This window comes from Girardinichthys multiradiatus, chromosome 20 (genome assembly GCF_021462225.1).
Source record: "Girardinichthys multiradiatus isolate DD_20200921_A chromosome 20, DD_fGirMul_XY1, whole genome shotgun sequence".
Classification (NCBI taxonomy): domain Eukaryota; kingdom Metazoa; phylum Chordata; class Actinopteri; order Cyprinodontiformes; family Goodeidae; genus Girardinichthys; species Girardinichthys multiradiatus.
In genome coordinates this window covers 33,575,078-33,585,297 of record NC_061812.1, presented here as the reverse complement: position 1 = coordinate 33,585,297, position 10,220 = coordinate 33,575,078, and the positions used below count along the sequence as shown (strand labels likewise).

The window sequence follows — 10,220 nt, the reverse complement described above, 5'->3', positions numbered from 1 at the left end:
TCAGTCCTGGAGCTCATCTTTAAACAGCAGCTTGTTGTGCACACCTTAAACCATGAAACTAGTGTTTTCAGTGACGAGTTGTCATGAGCCCCACTTATAGAACAACAAAGTATTTAGATGTTGTTCTAACTGTTCTTCAGGTGTGGTCTGTAGTGCAGTGTCTTGTTGCTTCAGGCTTGACACCCAGCTGAGAGTTTAACTTTTGGTGGCAGCTGCTGATTACTCGCTCTCTCACACACACACACACACACACAGGGTCTGCATTCAAGATAACCAGTAATTTTTAGTGCTTTATTTCAGTTATATAAGCCTTCTGGTAATGTTAGCAGAAAATAATGTTAGTGTTGAGGATGAAGATCTGATCCAAATGTTAGTATTTAATGAGCTGTACTGGAGATTGGGAGCAGATCTTTTGATGTTTAGAAAATGTATTCCAACAAGTTTTCAGGTTGGATTTTAAAATGCAGACTCCTAAAAGGTGAGAATCACCTTTAAAATGAGATGTTGACGACTGACAAATCTGAGCAGTGCCTCATAAAATTACAGAGGGGAGAACAAATATTTGATACACTGCTGACTTTGCAGGCTTTTCCACTTCCAAGCCATGTAGAAGTCTTTAATTTTTAATCATAGGTACTCGGAATCTATAACAAAAATCCAGAAAAAACCCCTGATTTGTAAGTATTTAATTTGGATTTTATTGCATGACATCAGAAAACAAAACTTAATATTTGGTACAGAAACTGTTGTTTGCAGTTACAGATAGACATTTCCTGTAGTTCTTGGCACGGTTTGCAGACACTGCAGCAGGGATTTTGGACCATTCCTCCATACAGATCTACTCCAGATCCTTCAGGTTTCAGGGCTGTCACTGGGCAATACGGACTTTCAGCTCCCTTAAAGATTTTCAACTGGATTCAGGTCTGGAGACTGGCTAGGCCACTCCAGGACCTTGAGATACTTCTTACTTAGTTGCCCTGGTTGTGTGCTTCAGGTTGTTTTCATGCTGGAAGACCCAGCCACAACCCATCTTCAATGCCCTTACTGAGGGAAGGAGGTTGTTGGCTAAGAGCTCCTGATACATGGTCCCATCCATCCTCCCCGCGATGCTGTGCAGGCGTCCTGTCCCCTTTGCAGAAAAGCATCCCCAAAGAATGATGTTTCCACGTCCATGCTTCACGGTAGGGATGGTGTCCTTGGCGTTGTACTCATCCTTCTTCCTCCAAACATGATGAGTGGAGTTTAGACTATAAAGCTCTATTTTTGTTTCATCAGACCACATGACCTTCTCCCATTCCTCTGGATAATCCAGATGGTCATTGGCAAACTTCCGACGGGCCTGGACATGTGCTGGCTTAAGCAGGGGGACCTTGCGTGCGCTGCAGGATTTTAATCCATGGCGACGTAGTGTGTTACTAATGGTCATCTTTGAGAATGTGGTCCCAGCTCTCTTCAGGTCATTGACTAGGTCCTGCTGTGTAGTTCTGGGCTGATCCCTCAGCTTCCCCATGATCATTGATGCCCCAAAATGTGGTTCTTCTAAGTGTTGACCCAGATGAGGTCAATACAAATGCACGCCACACAAGACATTTTTGGTTACCAACGGGATAACTATGCACTACTTTTTATCAAAGTATCACATAAAACCCTAATATAATACTTAGAAGTTTGCAACTGTAATGTAACAAAATGTGAAAGGATGAAGTTAAATCATTAACTACAGCAATGTACTTTATGTCCCCTCTGCAACTAGTTAATTTAACTTTTCATATAGTTAGGCATTAAACAATTACTAATAGTTAAAATTTATACATATTAAAAGTTTGAGTATCTTTAGGTGTCATTCATACCTCAACATCACTAATGTGTATTACAGTTCTACATCATTACATCACTTATTGTATTTTGATTTTTCTGAGAAATTGGGCATTCTAGTTACAGAATTTAAAATATCACCTAACCATTAATAAAACGTCATGTCTACCAGCTAAATTAAATGTACTTACTACATAATTTATATTAGAAATGTAAAGATTAATCATTTTCAATGCATGACTGTTTCGTTACCTTTATGTTTCTACTGCTGTCAGGTCTGTACTGTATGCTACAGTGTTTAAGAAAATAAAGCATCCAACCCTAAAGATTTAACTTCTCCACCAAGATCCACAACCCCCCTGTGCCTGTTGCAACATGTTTCAGCAGCTGATCCACTCATTTCACCACTTAAAGCCTCATAAGTGGTGCTTGTCACTGTAAACAAAAAAGTGCACTCCCCTTTAAATTCTCCTTGCTTTCATACTTTGATCTTTTTGAAGGATTTTTGGAAGATTTACTTCATCTTGTTTTCCACCAAACGTTTCTTTTTGGCTTCATCTTTGATGGCATGATGAAATCGGTGTGTGTTTATACAATTAAATAATTTTAAAACCTTGTAAAAAAACGGATTATATGTTAAACAGTATAAACAGTATATTTCTTTCTTTTTTTTTTTAATGACTGCAGGTTGATTTTTCTGATAAACTTTGCAGTTATGTATATTATAAATTGAGCTTTTTGCAGCAGCAGCAGAATCACATTGGAAAAATCTCTCCTTTAAATTGAGCATTTGTATTTAGTTACAGCTGAGAAATAATTGTTCTTAAAATCAACGGAGGCCCAATTGATGGCCCTGCTGTCAATACACAATCCTTGTTTTCCAATTGGATGGGGCATGGAGAAAGAGAGATATATTTGACCATTCTCCTTTGCACAATTTCTCTCTCTTCAGCTCACCCCCAGGATTTAGGAGTTGGGGCTGAACCATTTCTGCCTTAATTCTGCCATATTTATTTTGGATCATCATTCCAAAGAAAGAGCTACTCCAACCTATTTGGTTTATGGGTAAAGTCCACCATATTTATATTTGGTGGACTTAGAGTTTATGATGTCATGAATGCTACCAAATTTCCCTGAAGCTTTGGAAGAGAAACCCCCAGCACCACAGATCCACCACCATACTGAACAGTGGGGAGGAGCTGCTTCCACATATATTCCGTGTTTCAGCTCACACCCACATGGAAGGTTTGCTGCTCCAAAGCTCAATTATAGTCTAATCTGACCAAGGCATATGGTTCCAGTGTTGTTTAGCAAATTCTATGCATTTACTGTGCATTTGTGATGTGGTTTGTGTCTTTGCTGCAGTTCCCTGAAAGTGAGCTTACCATCCTGCACACTGGTGACAAGATAATTTCAGTTCTTCCTTCAACCTTGCTTGCTACAGTTCCAGTTGTTTTAACCTTTGAATTCTTTGATATCTAGATATTGTAGCCATTTTTTTTGGTACCCATTTTCTCACTAATGAAGACCGACATCTTAATGGCATGTTCTATTGCTTATCCCATTTTGAACAGTGTCATGCCAAGAATTACAGATCATAAATTCAGATAAACATAAAAAAAAATTGGTTTTAATATAAATTATTTTAAAGGGATATTTAGTGGTACTAATTGTGCTACAGGTAAATTAGTGCAAAAATGTTTTCCATTCAACGTCGAATAAAAATATTCAATGTGAGGTTCTGTTTCTGCAATAAAATATTTATTTATTTAAACTTTTTTTGCACATCTCTACAAGGGCTGCCAATAAAAGTGTGTTTTCTGAATCTGCTCACATTAGAACAGAAGCACAAGAAGCACTCCTCAGCTGAAAACCCTCACAAACTCATGTTGATGGTTTCCAGCCTAAAATAGCCCTGAAGCATTGGATCTGTCTCCGTTTTCAACCAAAGACTGCTTTGTATGTTCTGACTGGTGGCTATGAACATGGCTGTAGAAAGAGCTTATTGTTGGACGGGTTTCTTACCTCACAACCCTAAAACCTCTGGCTTAAAGCAGTATTTTTTCTGGGGAACCCACTCTGAGGAAATACGGTTCTGTGTGAGATCCGCAGAAGGAAAGCATTGCAGTCTGAAGGAATTTTCTGAACGAAGGGAGCACAGATCTTCAATTTAAGCACAGAGCCTATCATTGTTTTCATTTCACAGGAGAGAGAGAGCTGAACAGAAGGAATAAAATGCATGAGAGTTGATGTCATGTGCTCTATCAAGCAGAGGGATGAAGTTAATTACATTTGGAGTATTTGCAAACAACTGTTAAAATGGAAAGGTAGAAGGAAAAATAACCGTTGCCTCTGCAGTTTAATGGTTTTAAAGTGTCAACCTCTGAAGAAGCTAAGAGGTGCAGTCTATGAGATGAAGCTCCACAGCGAGGAGGTCTATCAGATCATTTCCCCATGAGGAAGAAGCGCATGAGAGGGCCTGATGTGAAGCCAGAAAAAAAGGGAAGGAATCTGACATCAACAAAACAAAACAGCTGCCCCTTCTCCCTTGTGGAGGGACAACAAGAGGAGCCTGATGGAGCAAGATCGGGGAGAACCAAAGGGTCCTTCAGTTTGAAGAGAGGGGGGGATTTTAGGGTTTGGAACAGCCAAGAAGGAGGTCCTGGTGAATGTAAGCAAAGAGAGGGAGAGAGATGGTAAGTGTGAGCTTTCAGGGTGAGGATAGCTGGAGAATGCAGGAGGAGGAAGTAGAGAGGAGGGTCAGTTCTCAGTGACACTTCTTTCAGGGGGAGAGGGTGGGTGGGAAAGAACGAAGGGTTGTAAGGGGAGAGTCTAGTGGAGCTGAAAGTCATCTGGGGTTGGTTTTAAGGCAGGACAGGGTGTCAGAGCACAGGGCTGAGGTGTGAAGAGGGGAAGAAGAAAAATGTGGGAAAGGAGGATAACAGAACAAAATATGAAGTGATGAGAGAGGGACAAAAATCCATCCAGAGCTGCCGGGAGTGTGGTGCTGGTGTGGAAAACGTGGATAAGGATTGAGGAAATTGAAGAGGGGAAGAGTTGAAAACTGGAAGTATGGGGTGTTTACACAGCAGCGGCAGGATAAAGGAGGAGGGCCCGGGTACAGATACAGAAGGAATCCCTGTGAAGCCATACCCTGATGTGCATCCTGAGATCATTCAGCTTGCTGAGGTACATGATTACCCATTTGTTTTACTGCAAACATAAGAAATGTTGCCTTTTTGTCATGCAGTTTACTGAGATTGTTAAACAAAATTTTGTTAAGTTTGATGTAAAATACTAGATCTGCATGTCTATCTCATCATGAAGAGCACGGCTGTTGCATGTGAATTACTTTGGCTCGCCTGGATTTCAGCTAAACTTTAATTGCTACATACCACTGATCAAACATCAGTCACAACCACAAAATGCAAACCATCATCACCATGTCTCAAAAATAGATTCAAAGCAGTTCTGCTACTTGTAGGAGACATTTCATAATCTTGCTTTGTGAAGCTTGCTCTCCATGAAGTACACTGAAACTATCCGCCTCTCCTCATAAAGGGATTAATAATCAATAATAATTATGTCATTAATTAAGCTGTTTTATAAGTTGTTTTATAAGTAAAATTTTAGAAGTGAGTTAAAAAGCAGCTGAAATAGACATTTCAGACACTGATGCTGAATAACATTTGGCAAGTAGCAGCTCATGTTTCCCATCTCTCCTGCCCTTTATTCAATGCACTATACCTTTCTAATAATGGTTTGTAAATAGTTTACAGCTTTATCAATAACTTGTGTATTAACAATTTATTAGTTACTATAAGAGCCTTGTTGTAAAGGGGTACAGTGGAGGGTATTACTTTTAAATAGTACAACCCTAGTTAAGGGCATATTAATTAATGGTTAGGAGCTTAATTAATACCAGAATTAATCATTATGGCATTAAGCTACTAAATCTTTATAAAGCATTAATAAGCACTTAAAAGGCAGCTATAAACGACTTCACATACATTGATGCAGAATCCCTATTTGATAAGGCACTGGGTAGCACCTCATCCTTAACTGTTTTAACAACCATTTATTGGCCGTTTATATTGGGAGCCTTGAGGTAAAGTGGTTCAATGGAGGGTACTGCTCAAAAATATAACTACCCCTATGAAGAGCTTATAAATAATAATTATTATGTTGTTAACTAAGCAGTTAATCCTGTATATACCATTAATACGTACTTATAAGTCAGATATAGGAGACTTTTCACACTGATGCAAAACAACTATTTGCTCACATTTTTCTGTTTTACCTGTAAAATAATGTGCTTTACTTAACTTTTAATGGTTTCTAAAGTGTTAACAGCTTAATTAATAACTGGTTTATTAACATTATCTGAATTGCCTACATGGGAAGTTTTATTGTGAAGTCATGCCATTATATCTAAAAAGCCAGGGGAAAGAATTCACAGACAACAGCTGATTCATTTGATTGATGGTTAATGATGTCTCTTGAGGCTCCTGGATCAAGAGGAAGTGGTATTAGTTACTGTCTGGGTTTGACCCACCACCTTCCTGCCTGCTGGTTCTATTTAAGAGCATCCATGGACTCAAGACCAAGGACTTTGAACCTTTATAGAATCGAGACTAAACGGTGCCTGGTGATGCAACACCGAGGCTACACACCAGGATTTGTTTGTTGCCCACATGTCCGAGTAAATCATACTATGGCACACTGGAGGTCAGCACAAGAGGAGTGTTCTTGCAGCTTTCCTCTTTGTTTTGAAAACAAAAACTTTAATTTGTTGAAAAGAATTATTTAATTGTCGGAGAAATTATGTGATGTGATGTATACGTGGGAAGTCCATATCCAAGATCCAGCAGCATGAAGAACATTTTGTTCTTACAAATTTAAGATATATTGGTACATACGTCACAACATATACATCTCAGACTGCAAAAAAAAAAAAAAAAAATTTATTACAGTCAAATCAAAAAATACTGTCAGAATTTCACCCAGTTCAGTACATTTAGATTTAATGTTTTGTTAAAGGAAGCCAAAGGATTGCATCAAATCGTGCTTCTATCCCCCCACGTGTGGTTTCAAGTCTCTCAGCTGCCCGGATCATTTGTGTGTATGCTTGTGTCTGACCATGCCAAATTATGAAAGCATATTCCCTGCTGAATGGGTGGACTTAAACGCAGTGGAGAGAAATGAAATATCTCATACTGGCTGAGGAGGTCTTTGTGATGTTCTTCTGTTTGCCTACTTTGCTCTCACGCACACACACTCTCATTCCTGCACCTATTTTCAGCTTTTTTGTGGCTGTTTAGAGGTGGTGGCCCCAACTCAAGCAGGTTATAAATACCAACCCAGAACTGGAGCGTACCCCCCTGCTTACCACCTGCTCCCGTCTCTTCCCAAGTGTATAGAGAGTGTCTTTGGTGTGTGTGTGTGTGTGTGTGTGTGTGTGTGTGCATGGGGTTGTGACTCCTGGTCTCCAGAATGTCATCACTTGTGAGGTGAGGTGCCACTGAAAAAAGCAATGAGGCATTTAGTGCCAAGGGGGGGTGTTACTGTACACAGCTCATTCGCTGTGTGTATGGTTCAGGACAGATTTTTAACTGCAGGTCAATTGCTTCATAACTTTATAAATCCAGTAGATGAATTAAAAGCAACTGCTGCTGTTTTCCTACAATAAAAAGAGTCAATGTAAAAGTCACAGTCATAAAGAAATCCATTATAGTGCTGCTTGTTGATGACCCTCTCTGGATCTACACGCTGGATATGGAAGCGCTACAGGCTCTTGTTAGTGGTCAGAGATAGTTGGTGAATGACATAAACTTTGGCTGCAAAAAATGCGTGGGGTGGGGTTATTTTATACTGCAATGCAACACTGGAACTCCACTGATTCTCATGAGAGCCTCCAGAGACTGAATGTCCACTCAGCCAAAGATCCTTCTTGCTGGTAGCAAAGAGGTTAAGGAACATTGTGAACATCTCTAATCCATTCTAGAACAGTTTTAAACACTTTTGTAGTTTTGGTGTGTTGTTAGTTTGCAGCCATTTGACTGATTGGGTGATATGCCACATACTTCTATTGTTTGTTTTAGTATTAATGAGCAGGAGTGCAAAGACAATGTAGGAAAATTATATAAAATGTCATCTGATTGGTTTACAGTATCTTGCAAAAGTATTCCAACCAATTTCCCTCCCTGTCACTGCTAAAGAAAAGCATCCCCAAAGCATGATGCTGCCCCCACCATGTGTCAGTATGACACAAAAAAGTGTTTAAAGTGATGAGCAGTGTTAGTTTTCCACCACACAGCGTTCTGCATGTGGACTGCAATTCCATTTAGGTGTTATCTGACTACAGCACCTTCTTCCATGTGTTTACTGTGTCCCATACATGGTTTGTTTAAACTGCAAACAGGACTTGTGGACTAGTGTCACCAGATTCTTCAACAAGAGTTGCTCACCCTGCATTTTCTCCAGAGCTACTATGGCATTTGTATCGTATCCTCTAATGAATCATCCCCTTTTCTGGGGGTAGAATAAGTTCACAAATTAGGTAACTTCTGAAGGCAGAGGTCCTGGTTGCACCGAAGGTTATTTTAAGGGGGTTGGATCAAAAAAGTCTCTGACGTTTTTGAGTGAAATGTGACAATGAGGTGAAGCTTTTTGCAAGGATTTTGTTATCATCCTTTTCTGTTGTTTTAAATTGGTTATGACTGCAAAGTTTCACCTGAAATGCAATCTTACCTTTAAGGACAAAGCATGACCTAATATAGCCTCTGTTGCTTTTCATTACTAAGTCCTTTTTTATTGTTAATGAGAAAACGTTTCTCTAAAACCAAAAAGACTTCCCTAAGCTAATTAAACCAATGTTTCAAAATAAACTTTGAATGAAAAATCCTAATCCAGTTAAATATAAATACTAAACGTCTTGAGTTGCATTAGCCTGGATTTCAACAACATAATTAAAGTCCCAGATACTCAGGCTGCCTCCAGCTTCCAATTTATTGACTGATGTGAGGATCTAAACATCTTTTATTTAGTCAGCTGCACTACAAGAATGTGTCCACCAGATGGCAATATCGACTCACCCCTAAACTGTGAATCAGCCTTTATTTGTGCCACCACAAAAGCTTTTTTAATGGCTTCCCCAAAATGAAGCTAAGCAATGACATTTTAATTGAAATATTTTATCTCAAGACATAATTTGCATCTAATCACAAGGTTTGTTGCCTCAAACAACTAATTGATGTAAGATGTAAGAATAGTGCCACAATGTTTGTGCTGATGTTCTGAACTGAACTAAACAAGCATCTTTTACCAGGCAGAGAAATAGAAAAACATATGCATGTTAAAAAAACAGCATTTACTGTTCAAAATTACTTAGCCTTTTTTTCACACTGCCGCACATTAAATCAGACTAAACCTGTCATGTTTTAGGTCAATTAGAATTGCCAAAATAATTTCAATCAGCTAAATGACAGAATAAAAAGTGAAATTTCTATTATTATTTTTTTGTTAGTTTTATTCAAGTTTTGCATGTATTTTCTCAGTATTTGGTAGAAGTAAAAAAGTTTAGGTATTCTCACATTAGTTTGCAAAAATGTTGTCTCATTCATGACAGAAGTGGTGTAGCTGAGCCAGGTCTGTAGGCCGCCGTGCTCACACACATCTTTTCAGTTCTGCCCGCAAAGCTTTTATGGGACTGGGATCAGGGCTTCTATGGCAACCCTAAAACACTGACTTATCCTTAAGCCATTTTTAAACTTAGTTTGGAATATTTCTACGGACATTGTCTATTTGGAGGATCTATTTGTCCCCAAACTTTAACTTCCTGGCTGAATTTTTGCTTCAATAGTTCTACATAATGTTATCTGCTTATGATGCCACCTGTTTTGTAAAATTCACTACTGCTGTGCCTGCAGCAAAACACCTGCACAGCATGATGCTGCCACCTCCATATTTCACAGTTAGGCAGTATGGAGGTGGCAGCCCTCCCCCCCAATATAACAATGGTTGTTGTGGCAAAACACCTTTTCACAAGACATATCTAGAACACTTAAGGTCTTTGTCTCTGAGTGCATTTACAAACTGTAACCTAGCTTTTTTACTGCTTTTGAAGCAAAGGCTGCTGAGAGACCTTTCAGCATGTCTGTACATGACTTGTTTTACTGTGGTCGTGACAATCTCTTACCAGCTTCATCCAGCATCTTCACATGGTCGCTTGCTTTTGTTCTGGGCTTTGACACACACATTTCACACACAAAATGAGACACATATCCTCTCCCATTCTTGAATGGTATGATGCTTGACATTCCCATGTGCATATATCTTTGTGAACAAATTAACTTTACGCATCCTGAAATTGTCCCCAAGAGGGAACCCGACGTAGAGGTCCACAA

At 39.2% G+C, this 10,220-nt stretch overlaps 1 protein-coding gene across 2 annotated transcripts in view; it reads left to right on the top strand.

The window, feature by feature from the left end:
* Positions 1 to 4,656: 4,656 nt before the first annotated feature.
* LOC124856083 (tensin-2-like) overlaps positions 4,657 to 10,220 on the top strand; it is a 41,469-nt gene continuing 35,905 nt past the window's right edge. For both annotated transcript variants that reach the window (XM_047346276.1, XM_047346278.1), the window contains exon 1: positions 4,657 to 5,004. In XM_047346276.1, coding sequence (XP_047202232.1) covers positions 4,888 to 5,004 — 117 coding nt within the window. In that variant the 5' untranslated portion in view covers positions 4,657 to 4,887. The remainder of the gene's footprint in view (positions 5,005 to 10,220) is intronic.